Consider the following 21,482-nt stretch of genomic DNA (forward strand, 5'->3'; position numbering starts at 1 on the left):
AGCCTTGAGTAAAGTCCAATTCCCCCCTTTCTTGCCATCCCCCATCCCCTGTTGCTTTTTTCCCCCTGCTGTTTGGGTCACACCCAGCGATGCACAGGGGTTACTCCTGGCTCTGCACTCAGGAATTACCTCTGGCTGTACTCGGGGGACCATACGAGATGCTGGAATTGAACGTGGGTCGGCTGCGTGCAAGGCAAACGCCTTACCCGCTGTGCTATCGATCCAGCCCCCCCCCACCGCCGTTGCTTTTTAATTAATAGATTTTTTTGTTTGGAGGGAGGTGGGAGGGGGTTGCTGGGGATCGAACCCTGCAAGGCACATGCTCTGCTGCCAAACCTCATCCCTGGCCTTAGATTTTGCTTTTTAAAGCAGATTTTGATTTAGAGAAAAATTAAGACTAAATATGGAGTGAATTTAAGTCTTATTACCCACTAGTCCAATTTTACCTATCATTAACATCTTGCATATGGTGGTAACATTAGTTACAAAATTGATGAACATATATTGGCACATAATAAACAAACCTGTAGTTTTCATTAGGATTCTTCTTGTGTCATACAGTTCTATGGGTTTTGACAAATGCACATGTCATGAATCCCACCTGATAGTATTATACATAATAGTCCATTGTCCTAAAAATTACCTACACTCCACCTAATCAGTCCTTTCCTTCTCCATCTCTAAAAGCCTGTAACCACTGACATTTTGTCGTATCTGTAATTTTGTCTTTCTAGGATGTCATATAGTTGAAATCGTTTAGTAGGTAGCCATGGAAACTGGACTTTTCACTTAGTAATAAGAATTTAAGGTTCTCTCACATCTTTAAAACTGCTCAAGTTCTCCATTCTCTATTTTTTAAAAATCGAGGCTGGAGTGATAGCACAGCGGCTAGGGCATTTGCCTTGCATGCTGCTGACCTGGGTTCGATTCCCAGCATCCCATAAGGTCCCCTGAGCACCGCCAGGGGTGATTCCTGAGTGCAGAGCCAGGAGTAACCCCTGTGCATCTCCAGGTGTGACCCAAAAAAAGCAAAAAAAAAAAAAAACATTGAGTAATATTTCATTGTGTGGGTGGATCCAATTTATCTATTTTTCTGTTTAAGGACAAATTGGTTGCTTCCAGTTCTTGGCAACTTTGAATAAAGCTGCTCAAAATATTCACGTACAGGTTTTTGTGTAGATAAAAATTTTCAGTTCCTTTGGGGAAATACTATCCTGAATAGTTTTTGTTAAAATAGAAATGCTATTCTGCATGGTATCATAAATGTATGTTTAGCTTTGTAAGCAACTGCTGTATTATCTTCCAAGGTATCCATCCCAGTGTCCCCAGTGGTGAATAAGAGTTCTTGTTCCACATCCTCACCAGCATTAGGTGTTACGACGTTTCATATCCTAGCCATTCCAATAGGTATTGAGCAGTGGCATCTCGCATTATTTTCATTGGCCATTCCCTAAGGACATACTTTATTTGCTTATTTGCCATTTATGTATCTTCTTGATCTAGTCTCTAGATATCTTGGCTACTTTTTGAACTATTTCTACTTAATTTTGAATTTTTAGAACTTTTTGTATATTTTGAATACCCAGTTCTTGATTACATGTTCGAGACTGACCATTTGTGATCATTCTTAACTTGTCTTTTGGCATTTGGAGAACAGGGTCTCATGAATGGAATCAGTGTCCTCCCTAAAGTGACCTCAGAAATCTTTCCCAATCCTTCCTCTTTGTGAGATGTGAGAACACAGCAAAAAGCTGCTGGCCACCAGGCACTCGGTCCAGCCGTTTGCGGTCTCACTCCTGGCAGTGCTCGGGGGACCATATGGGATACTGGGAATCCAACCTGTGCAAGGCAAACACCCTACCCGCTGTGCTATCGCTCCAGCCCCATCATGAATCCTTTTTTATGGTTAATCTTAGACTGATTTCTCCTTTTCTCTCCCCCTACACAATAATCACACCTATTTCCCAGCGTTGTTGAAAAATCTGATGTCTGTAGAGCATTACTCCAGTGACTGGCACACAGTAAATATTCACCAATGGTAACTACACTGTATTCTTCTTGCTGTATGGTCCAGGGCTTCACCCAAAGTGGGAGCACGAGAGACACCCCCATTTTGTCTTACCCCCGCACAGTATCCATTTCATGAGCTCAGAAAGAACTATGTCCTGCTGAGACAGAGATCAATAGCTGAGCACTTGAAAAGTATGCTACATATAGTCACCTGAGCACTGCCAGAAGTGACCCTAGGACCACATGGGTGTGGACCACATGCTACCACATGGTCCCCCTAGCGCTACCAGGAGTGACCCTGGCTTCCTACACAGTGCTGGGTGTGGACCCTACCCACCCCCAAAAAAGAAAGAGAACGAAAATAAACATCTTAAACAGGTTTCTTTTGGGTTTCCATCTTTAAGAAAGTAGATTAAAATGTGTATTTTGTTCTTGGGGCTGGAGCCATAGCACAGTGGGTAGGGTGTTTGCCTTGCACACGGCCGACCTGGGTTCGATTCCCAGCATCCCATATGGTGCCCTGAGCACGGCCAGGGGTAATTCCTGAGTGCAGAGCCAGGAGTGACCCCTGAACATTGCTGGGTGTGACCCAAAAAGCAAAAAAAAAATGTGTATTTTGTTCTCATTTTAACCCCCATAAATCATTGATCTGTTTCTGATGCCTGCAATGATAAGACTGTAGCAAAGGTAGTTGTGAGGTGAGATTATATCTGTATAGATGTTATCAAGATTAATTTCTAAGTGATCCAGTGATTTTCTTACTGTTTTCTTTTTTCTTTTTTTTGTTTTATTTAACAGAAGACTGACTTGGGGTAATCAAGATTCTATGTACCCTGTTTCCCCATTTGCTTTGAAAGGTCACTTGACCAGAAGGCTCGAGAGCCTTGCCGAGCCCAAGGAGGTCTCCTACAGATACGTACCTGACAGGTGGGTGACCCATCCATCAAATCTCTTCATCAGGAAGAAGGACAAAGAAACTGGAACTTCAGCCTTTTAAAAAAGCAATAAATTATCCAGTCTACTAATTTTACTAAGATTAGGGTTACTGCATCTGTTTCCAATCTCACGCTACAGTCAAACATCCCTGAAGCAAGTAGTAACGTGTAGTTCTTGCAGACATGCATGATTTTTTTTAATGAGTTTTTGGTGTATCAGGATTTTGGTTTTTATGGTAAGATGAGGTGCTTACTATAGTTATGAAAACTAAACTCTCCAGATTCTTTTTTTTTTTAAATGAGTCACACCCAGCGATGCTCAGAAGTTACACTTGGCTCTCATGAATTACTCCTGACAGTGCTGGGGGGACCATATGGGATGCTGGGAATAGAACTCCGGGTCGGCCATGTGCAAGGCAAACACCCTACCCACTGCAGTATCACTCTGGCCCTTAAATTTGCTTTCTTATATTCTCTTCACAAGTGGTATTTGTTTAATATTAAATTACTTATTCAGAATTTGTGCTTCGAGGCTGGAGTACATGGTTGTATGCAGAAGGTCCGGTTACATCTCTGGCACTGCATGGTCCCCTCAGCACTGCCAGGAGCGACCTCTGAACATACCAAGCCTTGCCAGGTATCAGCCTTGAGTGTAGCTAGATGTGACCCAAAAGACACCCCAAAAATAAAGTCCAAGAATTTGTGCTCCAATTACATGTGACTAGTATAATTCTTAAATTACCTGACCTTACCCCAGATTCTTCCAGGTGCCAACCTAAAATCACCTGAATCCCACACTTAGTATGTATACAGCAAACTTTATTCCTTGTTTTTTGTCGGTGGGGCTGTTTAGGTCACACCCGGGGATTACTCAGAGATTACTCCTGGCTCTGTGGTCAGGGATCACTCCTAGTGGTACCTGGGCGACCACTCAGGGCACTGAACCAGGGTTGGCTGCATGCAAGATAGTGCTTTCTACTACTCTCTGGCCTCATATTTTCATATTGTTTCTTATCATCATATTTTTATTTGAATTTTTGTTTATATTTATTTTGGCTGGAGCGATAGCACAGTGGGTAGGGCATTTGCCTTGCATGGGTTGACCCGGGTTTCATTCCTCCATCCCTCTCAGAGAGCCCGGCAAGCTACCGAGAGTATCCTGCCAACACAGCAGAGCCTGGCAAGCGACCCGTGGTGTATTCAATATGCCAAAAACAGTAACAACAAGTCTCACAATGGAGATGTTACTGGTGCCCGCTCAAGCAAATTGATGAACAACGGGACGACAGTGCTACAGTGCTACAATTTATATTCTTAACCCTATGTGATATTACAGGGACATATTTCAATTAATTAATTAGTTAATTAATTTTGCTTTTGGATCACACCCAGTGATGCTCAGGGGTTACTCCTGGCTCTGCACTCAGGGGTTACGCCTGGCTCTGCACTCAGGGGTGCTTGAGGACCATATGGGATGCCGAACAGGTTAGCCGCATGCAAGACAAATGCCCTACCCGCTGTACTATCACCCCAGCCCAGGGACATATTTTTAAAGGGAGTAAAATATCTCATAGTTATACAACCTTTCTCTCTCTCTCTCTCTCTCTCTCTCTCTCTCTGGTTTTCGTTTCGATTTTTGGGCCACACCTAGTGATGCTCCTGGATCAGTGCTCAAGCATCACAGTAATGGTGCATGGAGGACCATGTGTTGTCAGAGATCAAGGCCAGAACTCCTGCATGTAAAGTCTGCGCTTTACCCATTGAGCTATCTCTCCAGTGCCCTTCTCTCACTTCAAATTCTATTTTTTTCCTCTTTTTAATTTAATTTTATTTTTATAAAGTTGTTCACAATAATTTATTACATTCAATATTCCAACACCAACCACACCACCATTACAAACCTTCCCACCACCATTTTTTTGAATTTTCCCAACAATCATCCAAGTGTTCTAACTTAGCTTCTCAGAGAAACTTCCTCTGGCTACATTTAGATATAACTGCTCATTCTCCAAAGGCTCCCCGAAAGTCTCTGTCTTTGCTTGCTGCGTGTGCCTGAGCACAGCTGGACGTGATCCTTAAAACGCCTGAAGAACAAAACACCAGAATCTGTGCTTCAACCACATGTGCCTAGTATAACTCTTCAGTGACCTAAACCTCTGTCTGTGCTTGTTGCATCCTGTATAGATGTGGAAAAAAAAATTGGTTTTAAGTGCAACAGAGTTTTCATCAGCATATTTTGGGCCTATTTTAGAGTGTGCAATTTATTCATTAAGGAAAAAATTGTATGTGGAAGTAGACTATTAGAAAACAGTGATTTGGTGAGTAACTGATAGTTGTACCATTTCTAATTCCTTTCTTTCCAAATTAAATTAAAAAGAGCTCAGCACTTAAGGGCTAAACTTTTATACCTAGACCTGGAGGGCCAGTGTTAGACTTCATGAAGATAATTTGGATTCATGTTTGTTTTTCTCCTTTTCTCCTCTGCTTCTTGCAGAATTCAGTATAACTTCAGCTGCGGTAGAGATTCTGTCATCTGGGACATTCCTTCTTCTGCACTGTTTGCTCATCCTTCCAAAAGGATCCAGAAGCTTGCACAGCCCAACAAATTCAAGAAAAACATACAACAAGAGAGGTAGAGTGCCTCGAGAAGTCCTAATCAAATTTGGTGAAATGTTACAATTTTGTTTTTATATTTTCCTTTGTGTCCCAGAGTTTGAACCCAGAGCCTTAGACCTGTGGGGTGGGGTATGAACTTTACCACTGAGCCCCATCACCAGCCCCTGTTCATGATGATGTATTTTATTTTATAATTTATTTTTATGATAGTTTAGATAACATGGTTACAATGGTGTTAACATTTATGATACTGACGTACAAAGTTATTGCACTGACCACAAAACAAAGTGCCCGGGACCCTCCACTACTGTCCTAGGACACCTCTAGTCAACCTGTTCATTCCCCCACACCTAGCCCCTCCACTGCTTTGTGTGGGTTTGTAACCCATATCAAGGGTTTGATCCATGCCAAGGGTTTGTTATTGTGTGATGCTGTCTGTTCTCTTGTTTCGTTGCTCTGTCTACCACAGATGAGTGAGACCATCCAGTACTTACCCTCTCCCTTTCCCCTGACTTATTTTGCTTAATTATATCCTTAATAATACAGCAAATTACATGATTTCATCTTTTATTATAGCTGCAAAATACTCATTTATATATGTGTATATACATATACACATACTAGACCCATGGCCTAGAATGGAACGAACAGGGCAAGAAACTGTCTGAGTTCATCATGTCCACCAAGACCATCCATGGAAACTCACAGTTCCAGAAGGCCGAATCTAAACACTGGACATGGGAGTCTCCCCATGGACAGTTCCACAACGAAATTGACCACATCATATTCAATCAAAGGTTTTGCCTGACTGATGTCGCTGTTGTCCCAAAATTCCAAACGGGATCGGACTACCGTCTCCTTCATGCAAAATTCTACTTCACAGAATGGGGAGAAAGGACAGCAAAGTTTAAGTTTAAGAAGAGAACTCCCAGAATGACCACCAACTGGGAGCTCTTTGGCACTATTGTGGCAACGTGGGAAGATGCCATCATTGACAACATTGACGAGGGATACGATCGACTGGTTCAGCACCTCCATGGCTGTTCAAAGAATTCGGAGAGTGGGAAAGCCACAAACAGACACCTGTCTTTGGAAACTCTCCAGCTCATTTGCCAACGTGGTTTGGCACAACCTCAGGCAATCACAAACTAATGTCCGATCTTGCAAAGCTGTGCAGAGAAGCGATAAAGGAAGACCTCAAAGAAAGAAGAGCAGCAGTGTTGACTGATGTGGCAGAAGCTGGGAAAAGTAAGTACAACACTCACCTGTCCTTTGCCAACTACAAGACCAAGATGACTGCCCTCCGATGTCCTGATGGATCTATCACATCTTCCAGAAGGGCAATGGAGAGGATTATTCACAGCTTCTACTCGGATCTCTTCAACAGTCATGTCCACCTGCCCACATACTAAATTCTGCAGGATGGATATGTCATTCCCAACGTCCTCCCTTCCAAAATTTGACACCCTATTTCATCTGTAAAGACTCGTACAGCACCTGGGCCAGAAAAGGTCAGATCCGAACACCTGAAGAATCTGCCACCAGTGCTTGTCAATACAAAGGCTCAGCTCTTCACACGCTACCTGTCCGTATGCAAGGTTCCATCCCAACGGAAAACTAGCAGGACTGTTCTGTTGTACAAGAAGGGAGACATCCATGACATCGGCAACTATCACCTAATCTGCCCGTTGTCCATTATCTACAAGTTGTTCACTCGAGTCATCCTGAATAGAATAGGCAGAACACTAGATGAAGGACAACCATGTAAGCAAGCCAGGTTCTGAAAAGGATTCAGCACAATCGATCATATCCACAGTGACCAAGCTCATTGAAGTTTCACGAAGTTTCAATATGCCGCTCTGTCTAACATTCATTGATTTAAAGAAGGCCTTTGATTGAGTGAAATGAGTCAGAAAGAAAAAGACAGACATAGAAAGTTTGCACTCATATGTGGAATATAAAGTAGCAGAGAGGTATGAGCTTGCAATGACACAACTTCTGGCAGAAATTTCTCTGGACTTAGTTACTAAAATACTAAAATACAGAAATCCAAAATCTTGCAACCGCTATTTTGGCCACACGACCTCATATCTCTTCATTCTCAGCGATGGAAAACAAATTATCAAATGCTTCTTTTCCAGCAGGTCCGACTTTGGTTTTTTGGTTTTTTTTTTTTTCTTTTTGGGTCACACCTGGCGATGCACAGGGGTTACTCTTGGCTCTGCACTCAGGAATTACCCCTGGCCGTGCTCAGGGGACCATATGGGATGCTGGGATTTGAACCCGGGTCGGCCACGTGCAAGGCAAACGCCCTACCCGCTGTGCTATCTCTCCAGCCCGGCAGGTCCGACTTTGGGGACCAAACAATAATAGTGAGTTTTTTGTTGAAATATTGAATGTAATCAAAGTAAAGAGAAAGTAAAGTGAAATTTATCAGCTACACAGACAGGGTGGGGGGTGGGGGTGTTGGGGGGAGGTTTACTGTGGTTCTTGGTGGTGGAATAGGTGCACTGGTGAAGGGATGGGCGTTTGAGCATTGTATAACTGAGACTTAAGCCTGAAAGCTTTGAAACTTTCCACACGGTGATTCAATAAGAAAGAGAGAAAGAAAGAAAGAAAGAAAGAAAGAAAGAAAGAAAGAAAGAAAGAAAGAAAGAAAGAAAGAAAGAAAGAAAGAAAGAAAGAAAGAGAGAGAGAGAGAGAGAGAGAGAGAGAGAGGAAGGAAGGAAGGAAGGAAGGAAGGAAAGAAAGAAAGAAAGAAAGAAAGAAAGAAAGAAAGAAAGAAAGAAAGAAAGAAAGAAAGAAAGAAAGAAAGAAAGAAAGAAAGAAAGAAAGAAAGAAAGAAAGAAAGAAAGAAAGAAAAAGAAAGCTTTGATTCTTTTGAGACTGAAGTGGTCATTGAAGCCCTAGCTAAACAGGGTGTTCAAACTCAGTGCATCAAGATCCTCCGTGAGCTGTATTATGGATTCACCACCAGGATCTCAGCATTCTACAAGGAAGTGATCATTAACCTAAAGAGAGGGGTTTGGCAGGGCGATACCATTTCACTGAAACTCTTCATTGCCACCCTCAAGAACGTCATGCGACAACTGGAATGGGAAGGGATGGGAGTGAAGATAGACAGTCAGCAACGACACTATCTCTGCTTCGCTGATGACATCGTTCTCATGACACCAAAGATTAGCCAAGTGACACAAATGCTGGCTGACTTCAACCATGAGTGTGGAAAGGTCAGACTGCAGCTGAATCTCAGCAAAACAATGTTCATGAAAAACGAACTAGTTCCTGACATTCCATTTGCTCTCAGCAGAATGAACATCTCCGAATGTAGCAGCTATGTGTACCTGGGTCAAGAACTTAACATGAGGAACAACTTGGCCAGAACTGTGCAGGAGGAAGAGAGCAGTGCAGAACAACTTCAAGAGCATCGAAGAAGTAGTTAAGAGGACAAGAACCTCCGGCTCCAGGCACATCTTTTTGACTTCATCATTCTTCCTGCACTAAAATATGCCTCAGAGACCTGGGCCCTAAGAAAACAGGATGAGAATGCCATTTGGGTATCCCAAAGAGGAATCGAAAGAGCTATGCTTGGAGTATTATGTTTCACTCAAGTGAGAGAAGGAATCCGGAGTTCTGACCTCTGTCAATGGTCCAGAATCAGGGATGCTGTCTCGTTTGCCAAGGCATCAAAAATCAGATGGGCCGGACATGTAATGCGATTCAGAGACCACTGCTGGACTAGAACTGTTACCGACTGGATTCCACAGGATGGTCAGACTTCTTCGTCAAAACCCTGAATGAATGTTTTGAGGCTCTTCCTGTTCCTGGAGCGAGCAGATACCATTGGGCTACACTAGCACTCAACAGGGATGAATGGAGATGTTACTGGCGCCCGCTCAAGCAAATCGAAGATCAATGGGATGACAAGTGATACAAGTGATATGTATATACACATCATCATTTTTTTGAGAGGTGGCCCACACCCAGCATTGCTTAGGGATTACTCTTGGCTCTGTCTCAGGCATTGCTCCTAGTGAGGCTTAGGGGACCTTCTGACGTACCGAAAGCTGAGTCCAGGTCAGCTGCATGTGAGGCAAGTGCCCAACCCACCGTACCATCCCTCTGGTCCCACTACAACTTCTTTATCCATTCATCTGTTGTTGGACATTTGGCTTATTTCCACATCCTTACTATTGTACAATGACTATTGACTATTGTTCACTGCCATGAACATTGATGTGACTATATATATTTTTTGAATGAACATTTGTATGTTTTGGGTATAGATCCCAACCCCTCTTCAGATTTTAGATATTTGGCTTCTTAAATAAATATCTACTCATGTTTCAAAGGATCAGGGTACAAAATCAAGTATTGCAACCATTGTAAATAAAAAAAAATATCAATAACAGTATGTTCAAATTGTGAAATTAAAATTCACACTGAACTTATCACTGTCACAATTAATAGGAAATATGCAATGAAGCATTACAGATTTTTGCATGTGCAGATCTATTATACAAACCTTAATGTATGTATTAAAGTTTTCTTTTGTTTCTGATGTTCAAATCCTCTACTTTTGCTTAAAATTCTTTTTTTTTTAAATAATGTAAGAGTACTACTATTTGTTCAGTAGTACTTGATTAAGCTGATTAAATTGGCATGAACTCCACTTGCTTAAAATTCTTTTTTTTCTTTTTCTTTTTTTTGGGGGGAGGGTCACACCCAGTGATGCTCAGGGGTTCCTCCTGTCTCTGCACTCAGGAATTACTCCTGGAAGTGCTTGTGGACCATATGGGATGCCGGGGATCGAACCTGTGTCAGCCGTGTGCAGCCCTACCTGCTGTGCTATCACTCTGGCCCCACTTGCTTAAAATTCTTCTCTTTAAAGAAAAGTCTAGGGGCTGGAGAGAGTAGAAAGGTTAAGGCATTTTTGCATAGCTAATCCAAGTTTGAACTCTGATACTGCATATGGTTCCTTGAGCACTGACAGGAGTAAAAGTGATCCCAGCCCCTCTTGCCACCCAAATAAATTGAAAGAAATATAGTTTAGGCCATATCTTCTATATTGGAGCTAAGATTGTAATGTGGTTTTTGGAAAATGTCAGATGGCATAAACAGAATATGTACCTTCCTGGGATGTCATAGTATTTTTCTCTAGTACTTTAGTCAGGATTCTTTAGATATATGTGTCTACTAATGGATACTGTAGCACTGTAGCACTGTCATCTGTTCATCAATTTGCTCGAGTGGGCACCAGTAACGTCTCCATTGTGAAACTTGTTACTGTTTTTGGCATATCGAATATGCCTCGGGTAGCTTACCAGGCTCTGCCATGCAGGCGGGATACTAGACTTAAGAAACTGATAATACATTTGAGACTATACAGAAGAAGATGACTGAGATGTTAAAGCTTCTGGGAACTACGTTAAATGAACAAGTTAAGGGAAATAATAAATTTAAAGAGACCAGAAAAGCATCTTCACATGTTTCAAAGGTTGAAACCTGAGAGAGAAAGCAAAGGTGCTTTATGCTGATCCTAGAGCTGGGAACTATGAGTAGAACAAGGAACAGAGCAACAAATGTCAGCTACATATAGAAATATTTCGGATGAGCTATCCCGTAGTAGAAACTTTCCTTTAGAAAAATAAGTCTCTATCCCTGAGAGTATTCAAATATTGGCCTGAGTGGTGATTTTACCTGGACTTTAGAAAAGATTCCTGCTTCCAGAGAGATTGGGCTGGACAACCTTTTCTATCATAGAATTCAGGAAAAGAGGCCCAATTCTTACACAAAATTTCATCTGTTTGTTTATTAGAAAAATCGAAAAAATTTGACCAAACTATAGGTAAAATATTGGAAGTTATGTAAAGATATTTATAAACCAGAGGAAGATCTTACTGCTACTTATTTGGGAGGAGAAGTGAGGAGGCTTTGGTGGACCATCTCGTGCTGGTGATGGAATCAGGATCTTGCATGCAAGACTAGCACTTTAACCCCTGCATTAACATTTTAAACCTCATTATTTTTTTAATGACCTGAGTATTTTATTTTATTTTATTTTAGGGGGGCGGGGCATACCTCGTGGTCTTTAGGGCTTAGTTCTGACTCTGCACTCAGTCCTGGCAGTGCTAGGTGCCCACATGTGGTGCTGAGTGTGGAACCTGGGTCAGCTGCAGGCAGGGGAAGTCTCCACTCTCTCTATTATCTCCCCAGCCCCAGAGAAGTATGTTTTTCATGTTTCGTGTATTGAAACCTCTTTGAGTGCTAAAGCTTTCAATTTTCCTAAAAGTCTGTTTCCCTGCTTTGATTAGACTCTGCTACGGAACATAACCTTTGGTAGTTTGAGCTCATTATTATTAACACCTGCTGATAGCTTAATACAAAAATCCACCCAGGAGTTTTTGAAGTCCAAAGCACTGTTTTTCCCTGGCTAATGATATCTGTGCTTTCAAATTATGTGATATCTATCTCCGGTCATCCTGTCATTTTTTTGGTTTTGTTTTGTTTTTGGGTCACACCTGGTGATGCACAGGGGTTACTTCTGGCTCTGCACTCAGGAATGAATTACTCCTGGCGGTTCTCGGGAACATATGGGATGCTGGGATTTGAACCCCGGTCGGCTGTGTGCAAGGCAAATGCCCTACCCCCAGTGCTATCGTTTCAGCCCCCTATCATTTCTTTTTTTTTGGTCAGAAAATAACCTCTAACTAGGCTCTTATCAGTCAAGGGCAAAAGTAAGAAGATAATACCAGGAAGTAATAGGCAAGCAGAGATCAGGGGCCTCGGGTATACATTGGTAACATGCAGGGGTGATGTAGCTATAGATGCAAATCACAGAACCAGCCACACTGATCCAAACTACAACTCCCAAACTTAAAAGTGTGCCTGTCAAGGTTGCAGGCTGGGAGTTGCTGTGGGGGAGGGCGGCAGTGAACTTGAGAACACTGGTGGAGGGAAGCTGATACAGGTGGTGGGATTGGTGCTAGAACATTTTATGTCTAAAACTCAGCTACCAATAACTTTGTAAATCACGGTTCTTTAATACAATTAAAATTGAAAACAAAATCTTCTGTATCCTGGAAACACAGTCAAGCTTGTTAGGAAGGAGAACTGAGGGGGGGAGAAACAAGTGCTTGATGAAGACATGCATGGCCTGCCAGCAAATATACTATGTAAACACGGGCCTTATATTTCACTCTTTTCTCTTTAGAGCAGCCCACCAGCCAATTCAAGAAGCACAGGAAAGAATCATAGGGTTGACTGATTTTTGACAAGGCCGCTATCATAACTTAATTGAGAAAGAATGAATCTTTCACTGTTTTTTTTCTTTTTGGGTCAGCCCCAGCAATGCTCAGGGGTTACTCCTGGCTCTGCAGTAAGGAATTAAATCCTAGCGGGGCTGGGGCAGCCATATGGGATGCCAGGGATTGAACCCGGGTTGACCGTGTGCAAGGCAAACACCCTACCCGCTGTACTATCACTTCGACCCTGAATCTTTCACTTTTTAATTTTTTTGGGGGGGGGCCACACCCAGCAGTGCTCAAGGTTTTCTCCTAACTCTGAGCTCAGGAATTATTCCTGGAGGGGCTTGGAGGATCATGTGGAATGCAGAAGATCAAACTTATGTTGGACATGTGTAAGGCAAACACCTTACCTGCTGTACTATCACTCAGCCCCATGATCTATTAAACAAATGGTGCTGGTCTCTGTGTAAGCTCACACTTACAGCACTCCAATCTGGAGGTGCCTGTATTTTCCCTTAGGGTATGGCTATTTTGGGCAGGTGCTCTCTCTCTCTCTCTCTCTCTCTCTCTCTCTCTCTCTCTCTCTCTCTCTCTCTCTCCCTCTCTCTCTCTCTCTCTCCCTCTCTCTCTCTCACTCTCTCTCTCTGTCTCTCTCTCTGTGTCTCTCTCTCTGTCTCTCTCTGTCTCTCTCTCTCCACGTGTCTCTTCACATGCCGAGGAATAGGGTTTTGTATATGTTTCATGCCATATTAAAAAAAATGAGCTCAAAATAGCTCACAGAGCTAATTATTAAGAGCTAAAACTATAAAACTCTTACTGGAAAGCAAAGGGATAGATCTCTGACATCTTGAATGAGACAATGTTTTCCTAGACATGACACCAAAATCATGTGACCAAAACAAATAAATGAACCTACTTTAAAGCAAACACATTTTTGCATCAAAAGATACTATTGGGAGACAGAAAAGATGATCCACAATTTGGGGGAAGATATTGCAAATGGTTGTCAATCTGTTCAGGGACTAACATTCAGAAAATAGAGAAGATTTTAGAAATATATACATAAATCAAATTTTTTTTTCTTTTTGGGTCATACCTGGCAATGCACAGGGGTTACTCCTGGCTCTGCACTCAGGAATTACTCCTGGCAGTACTCGGGGAACCATATGGGATGCTGGGAATTGAACCCGGGTCAGCCATATGCAAGGCAAATGCCCTACCCGCTGTGCTATAGCTCCAGTCCTAACCCATTATTTATTTATTTATTTATTGCTTTTTGGGTCATACCCGGCGATGCTCAGGGATTACTTCTGGCTCTGCACTCAGCAATTACTCCTGGCGGTGCTCGTGGGACCACATGTGATGCTGGGAATCGAACCTGGGTCGGCCGGATGCAAGGCAAACGCCCTACCTGCTGTGCTATACCTCCAGCCCCCCAATCCATTATATTTTTAAATTGGGAATGCATTTGATAGTTTTCCAAAGAAGATATACAAAGGGCCAATAGGCCCATTAAAAAATATTTAACATTATTAGTAATTTTGAAAACACATTAAAATAAAGAGTTACTATACGCCTATTCTAAGAATGGCATTAATAATTATAACACCAACAGTTTAATATACAGAAAACAGAGGGCCATAGTGATAGTAAAGTGGGTAGGACATTTGTCTTGTATGCAGCCAACCCAGGTTTGATTCCTGGCATCCCATATGGTTCCCCAAGCATGCCAGGAGTAATTCTTGAATGCAGAGCCAGGAGTAAACCCTGTGGCCCAAAAACCAAATATTATTTATGGTGACCTAAAATTTCTGCTTACTTGGAAAACTTTCCCACTTACTCAAAATGCAAAATATAAAGTTGTAATATTATCTGAAGTTCTACTCTGAGGAATGTACCTCAAAGAACTGAAAATGTTCTCTACACACTTGTACATGAATACTCACAGATAATTCTATAATAGTCAAAAGGTGAAGCAACTCAAATGTCTATTTGTGGATGCATGGATAAGCAAAGTGTGGCAAATCCATACCATGGAACATTATTCAACCATAAAGCGGTATGACATATTGATATATGGATCTTGAAACATGCTAAGCGAAGGAAGCTAGACACGTGAGACTACGTATTTTTATGATACCATCTCCTAGAAATTTCCAAACTAAGCAACTCCATAGAGATAGAAAATATCAGTAGTTTCCTGGGCTTTGGTGGGGGAGTAATAATGAGGAACTATTAATAATAGGAAATTTCCCTTGGTTTGATGAAAACATCTTAAAATTATTGGTGATGATTGCACATACTTATGAGTATGTCTGATCCACTCCATTGCAGATTCTAAAGAGTCATTCTATGATATTTTAAAATTTAGAAAACATAGTACAGGGGTCAGAATGGAAGTATGAAGATGAACTTCTTGACTTGCATGTAACCAACCCCAGGTCTATCCCTATACCATATATGGCCCCTGAGCACCATCAGGAGTGATCCCTGGGCACAGAGCCAGAAGTAAGCTCTGAGCACCACCATGTGTGGTATATTATTATACTCACCATAGTATATTGTTTTATGTAATATATAATTATATGTGATACAGTAGATGTATAAAAACTTAGCAACTACTCTTACAATGTATCCCTTTTCTCTATTAAGTTTGTGTGTTTACTGATTACTTAGTTGTTTTTACTCTGGGAAAGGAATACATGAAGAACAACCTATGAGAGTTAACCAAATTGTTGGCAGTTATGGCCAGCTCATGATATGATGGGGAGTGTCTTTGTGTGGATTAGCATTTTTATTTGGAGGACTTAATATGAGGTTTTGGTAGAAAATGAAGTGTTTCCTTTTTAATTTCAAGTCTCCATCTATAGAAGAACCACAAATCTATCCCAGTTTTGTTCAATAAAAATTAAGAAAAACCTAAATTCACTGCATAAGGCAAGTATTGTCTCATAAAAGTTGGGGTGGAGTAGTTTGGGCCCCAAACTTATTTCTGGCTCTGTCCTCAGGGGTTACTCTTGGCTCTATACTCAGGAATTACACATGGTGGTGTGTGGGGGTGGGAGGGGGGCATACAGGATGCCAGGGATTGAACCTGGGTCAGCTGCGTCCAAGGCAAGCACCCTAACTGCTGTACTATCTCTTTAGTCCCTGTTTCATAAAATTTTGGTTTCAGATATGCACAGTCAGATTTACATCTACTGTACCACAATAAGAATGTGCATTGTAAAGAAAAATTTGAAAAAAAACAATTTTTCAGAAAGCAATATTAATTATGGGAGAGATGATCCAATGATATAAATAATGCATACATAGTTGGTTGGAGTTTGATTGTAGTAAATAAAAAATGCAGTTGTTGTTTCTCCACTGATTATACTATTTTATGTTCCATTTGTGTATAGTCACTTTGGTGATCAAGTGAAAAGAAGATCCTTACGACTATCTGACCCTTCCCCTCGAATATTAAGACTCTCAATAGCCAAAGACATAGATCCAAACTATGTACCTCCAAGAAAAGTAAGTTGGCCCGTGGGAAAGAAAATGTCTATAGTGGACTTTGTAACATAACATTTCTGTGACTCCTCTATACTTTTTGGTGTTTATTTATTTTTCTTCTTCATTTTCCCTTCTTATCAACTGAACTTTTCTCCTTCCCTCTCTGTGTCTAATGGGTGAGTCCAGTCTTGATCCAAGAAGCTGAACCATTATTGTTGGATATCATTGGTTTGTCCTTTCCCCCTTGCCACTAGGAGCTTAGGTTTATCAGTCACACCCATCAAAGTGCTCCCGAGTCACTCCCATTCCTTTGTTTATCTGTAACCATTTCTACCAGTTTATCTGCTCTTCCCTTAATCAAACTCTGTTAATTGGTAAGGTCAGAACTTCCTAGGACACTGAATATTATAACATTGCCTTTCTCTCCTCTTTATGCCTTTTGAATAATTTACTTTAAAGCTATGTCTTTTTTGTATAGACACAAGAAGACAATATTATGTTTTTATAACTTAAGACTTAATTGGCCTCGAATATTATTCCCTTCTGGGCATCTGCTTTCTCCACTTAAGCCTCAGTTGCCCTCAGTTCCTAGCACCCCAAAGTAGGGTCCCCGACGTGGGACGGGAAGGATCCAGGGCAAGCGGTGAGTTATGTGCTACCCTGGCATCGAGATGGGCCTGGCCAAAGTGCCTAATTCTTAACTATAAGTTAAGAGCTTGATCATAGACAAATGCTGTCATGATCCAATAGTAATTATGAGACTGGGACCCTGCCAGGGATAGGAAAGACTGATCTGGCCTGAGCACTGTAGATTGAGATGGCCCCAGGAGAGCAATTCTATAAGCTTTAATGCATCTCTTATTGTGTCCATACAAAATGATTAATATTATGAATTCTTATATGTTTGCTGGCTGAGGAGAAGAGAAACACATTCATGGGACTCTGCCCTTGGGTGGGTCCTCCTGCTGAAAGAGAGATTCTGTCCTAGTGAAGGCATTCCCCTAAGGGATAGAACTATACCCCGTATGGATTGTAACCACACCTTTAGATAAGCCCCAGGCTGCTGGGGGACAGGGAGATTTAAGGTAGCTGTATGAGGGGGCAGAGGGAGAATTCCAGAGGAGAGTGTATAGAGGGAAGATTGGAATAAACTGCAAGTGAGACCAACCATCTTGGCTCCGTTCCTTCGCCTGCCACATCTTCGCCATCAACCTCCCCGGGGTGGGGGAAGCTGCTGGAGGCTACCGAACTCGGGTGGCGGGAGAGACAGCTGCTGCCCTAGGCCCTGTGCCTGGCTCGGTGCGGTGAGGCATCCCTTTCCTCTCCCGCGCCTTTTCTTTTTATTTTTATACACATTATGAGTCTTTTTATTTTTTTTTGCTTTTTGGGTCACAGCCAGCAAGGCTCAGGGGTCACTCCTGGCTCTGCACTCAGGAATTACCCCTGGCCGTGCTCAGGGGACCACATGGGATGCTGGGAATCGAATCCAGGTGCGTGCAAGGCAAACGCCCTACCCGCTGTGCTATAGCTCCAGCCCCACCATTATGAGTCTTGTGATATTAAACTGTGAGCAATTATGGGAGGTGGTGAAAAAGTCTAAGGAAGGCTGCCGGGACAGTTAGAACTTGTGTGTGACACCAAATATCTGAAGCTCTGGGAATTGGTAGGGGTGGGCCAGCCATTCCCTGGAAGTTCCTACTTCAGGAAAAGCCATTGCAGATTCTCCAGGCAAGTGGTCTAACTTCCCCAGGCTGGGAAGAAAGGACTGACTATGCAGAGAAGCCCCAATAGTGCTTAGAAATTTGAAGTTCCCCCCTACTTAATTGGAATCTGCCTATCTAGCCCCAGTCCGATTGTTGAGGTTTCATTCCTTCAAACCATTGCTCTAATCTTATTTGGGGGGGGACTGTATGTTTTGCGAATTTCATTTGCGAATTTCATTTGCACTGTAATTCACAGACTCAAAGAATTTGCTACTGAGTTTGGTTTTCAGAATTTTCAAGCCTGTAACTTTAGAGGAGAGTTAGCATTTAGTAAGTTAGAAAGCTTCCTAACTCCTTAAACACATCTTTAAACTTAAAGGCCCAAGCTGATAATTTCTTTCCTTAAATTTCCTTAGAAGAATTAAAACTTAGAAGCAGCCCATTAACCTGACTATGCTTATCCACTAAAATACCTCTTCAGTCTTTTTTTCCCTCTCTCCCCGGCTACATGCTTGGGACTACTAGTATCTCTACCCCTGTCTGCTACCTGGTCCCCTTTAGATCATGAATACCCTTCAATAAAACCAACTCCAAAGCACAGTATATATCATCTAGGGCCACTACAGGGAAGATATCCTTCAGTGCTTGATTTGGTTATCTTTGGCTTTGTTTCAAACCATCCCCAAAGCTAATAGGATAATGCCACCACTATTTTGTAAGGCTCAAGGATTTTATGACTCAGAAATGAGCAAGCAGGTGTGCTTTGTCTCTATTCCGGTAATTGGGGCGTCAACCGGATTATGGCCAATGGCTTTATGTCTGCTGAAATGGGGGAGGCTTGGAATCTTGGAAGGCTTCTGCACACCTTAAGTCAGCTTCTTTGCCATAGAAAAATGCCATAGTCTGAGCATTGGAACAACATGTTTATATCTCACAGTTCTGGGTATGGAGAAATCTAAGGTCCAAATGCCAACATACATTATTCTTCTTTTGGATGGCTCAGAGGACCACCCAGATGTGCTTAGGGCTAACTCCTGGCTCTGTGCTCAGGGATCTGTCCTGATGGTGCTCAGGATCAAGCCTGGCTAGTGCATTGTTCTATCTGTTCAGCTACAGATACTCTTCTTGATGAGGAGTCTGCCTTGCAGACTACCTCCACCTTGGTGGTACTCACCTGAAAGTGTTCAAGGATTACTCCTGACTCTGTGCTCCAGGATCATTCCTGGCAGATCTTGAGGGAACCATGTACAGGACCAGGGATAGAACCAAGATCCTCTGTCCTATCTCTGTAAACCCAACTTTATGACTTCGTCTAAAGTTAACGGCCTCTAACTCCTAATACCATCACAGTTGGGGGTTGGGCTCCACCAGGGGACATGTGGGAAGGGAGCAAATAAAAGTCAACCCACTTGTCCTAGGTGGGGGAGAGGTTTACTGTGATTCTTGGTGGTGGAATATGTGCACTGGTGAAGGGATGGGTGTTCGAGCATTGTATAACTGAGACTTAAACCTGAAAGCTTTGTAACTTTCCACATGGTTGATTCAATTAAAAAAAAATTTTTTTTAAAAAGACAACACTTGTCCTCACAAGTGTTTTTTTGACTCGAAGACTGGATGTGTTAGGAATATCTTTGAGAGCTCAAACAAGCCGGTGTGGCTTAGAGCTCTCTGGCACGGCATAGAGCCTCTGGGAAGGTGATACCCTAAAGTGCAGTGCTCTGAAGGCTTTTCAAATAATGTGGCAGAAATTGCATGTTTCTACAGGATTTGGCCTGGGGATCTTCAAAATTACTGCTGCCATAGTCTGCTGATTGATGGAGTTAGAGGTCTGGCCAGATTCAAGGGGCAGGAGGACAGACCTCACCTCTGCAGCGTGCCGTAAAGTGTGCCTGTAGGAGGCTGGGGCCGGAAGAGGGTTTGAGCCCGGGGCTTCGGGGCTGCAGTGTGCCACGGTGATGCTCCGGCCCACGCTGAGTTCCACATCAAAACAGTGATCCTCCTGGCCCCACCCCAGAAAGGAGGAGCCATCAGGTCCCCAAGATGGGGTGAACCGACCAAGGTCACAAACCCCACCTTTGCGCAAAACATGGCAAAGAATTTAAGCTCCTTGTTATGTGCCTCAGGCAGCAGATTGGGATTGGGAGGGAAACAGGATATTGGTGGAGGGAAGGTCACACCAGTGGTGTTGGAACAACTAAATGCTCAAAACAACTGTATAATGAACAGCTTTGTAAAGGCATGGTGTTTTTCATAAAAAATAATTTAAAAGATGAAATATGAATAAAGGAGGAAAAAAGAATTTATAGCGCTTTAGGGAAAATGTTGCCACACCAGCAATGTGGACCTTTTGGTGCCCTTGTACGTGTATGCTAAAAAGAACCTTTAGAGGTATGAACTTAATTTAAATTATTGGCCACCCATTTTTATTTATTTTCCTGTTTTTATTTTATTTATTTTGGTTTTGGGGCCACACCTGGTGGTGCTCAGTCGTTACTCCTGGCTCTGTACTAAGGAATTACTCTTGGTGGTGCTTGGAGACCACAAGGGATGCTAGGGATCAAACCTGGTTCGGCCGCATGCAAGGTAAATCCCCCACCCACTGTACTATCTCTTGGCCTTGCAATCCATTTTTTAAAAAAATATCTTTAGGAATGCCTGATTTCATTTCCAATCTTAACTACTTGCAAATACTTTACACTTATCCGTTGTGAAGTTGGATTTCATTTGAACATTTTACTTTAACCTCCTATGTAGACCATTAGAATATGCTTAATATTAAATGACACTTAAAAATCTCTATGTTATACCTTATAATAGGCCTGAAGGGTTTTTGTTGTTGCTTTTTCAGGCCCGCGCCTAGCTGAGCTTCCTGTGCTTGGGAGTCATTTCTGGTGGCACTATTGGGAACATGAAATGCAAGGGATCAAACCTGGAGTCTTGGGGCTGGAGCAATCTCACAGCGGGTAGGGCATTTGCTTTGCACATGGCTGACCTGGGTTCGATTCCCAGCATCCCACATGGTCCCCTGAGCACCGCCAGGAGTGATTTCTGAGTGCAAAGCTAGGAGTAACCCCTGATCATTGCCGGGTGTGACCCAAAAAGCAAACAAAACAAAACCAAACAAAAACCTAGAGTCTTACAGCAAATGTTTATTCTTTAATACTTAATGGAATTTCACTTTCCTCCCCTAGATTGATGCCAAAATTTCTGTTTCTGCCCTGAGAGCAATTGCCACTCCAAGAATTATAGACCTTGCCCACCCCAGGCTGAAGATAGAGGGTTTGTGCTATGAAAGAGCAAAACTCGAGTTGCCCGTCCGTCCGGTAAGCCTTTGTGCTCTTGGTGCCCTGAGTTCAGTTTCTGTTGGTACCTTATGCTACTGTGCTGCCTCTCCTGGGCAAAGTCACTGGAAAAGCCAGGAGGAAGCCCTGAGCACAACTGGGTGTGGACACCGCCGTACCCTTCTAAATATAAAA

The 21,482-nt window shown here is 42.5% G+C and overlaps 1 protein-coding gene across 1 annotated transcript in view; it reads left to right on the plus strand.

Moving 5' to 3' along the window:
• The window catches only part of THEGL (theg spermatid protein like), a 40,924-nt gene that overhangs the window by 14,154 nt on the left and 5,288 nt on the right, over positions 1 to 21,482 (plus strand). The window contains exons 4-7 of the mRNA XM_055139994.1: positions 2,809 to 2,937; positions 5,440 to 5,577; positions 16,210 to 16,324; positions 21,198 to 21,329. Coding sequence (XP_054995969.1) covers positions 2,809 to 2,937; positions 5,440 to 5,577; positions 16,210 to 16,324; positions 21,198 to 21,329 — 514 coding nt within the window. The remainder of the gene's footprint in view (positions 1 to 2,808; positions 2,938 to 5,439; positions 5,578 to 16,209; positions 16,325 to 21,197; positions 21,330 to 21,482) is intronic.

Source organism: Sorex araneus, chromosome 5, assembly GCF_027595985.1.
Source record: "Sorex araneus isolate mSorAra2 chromosome 5, mSorAra2.pri, whole genome shotgun sequence".
NCBI classification, from domain to species: domain Eukaryota; kingdom Metazoa; phylum Chordata; class Mammalia; order Eulipotyphla; family Soricidae; genus Sorex; species Sorex araneus.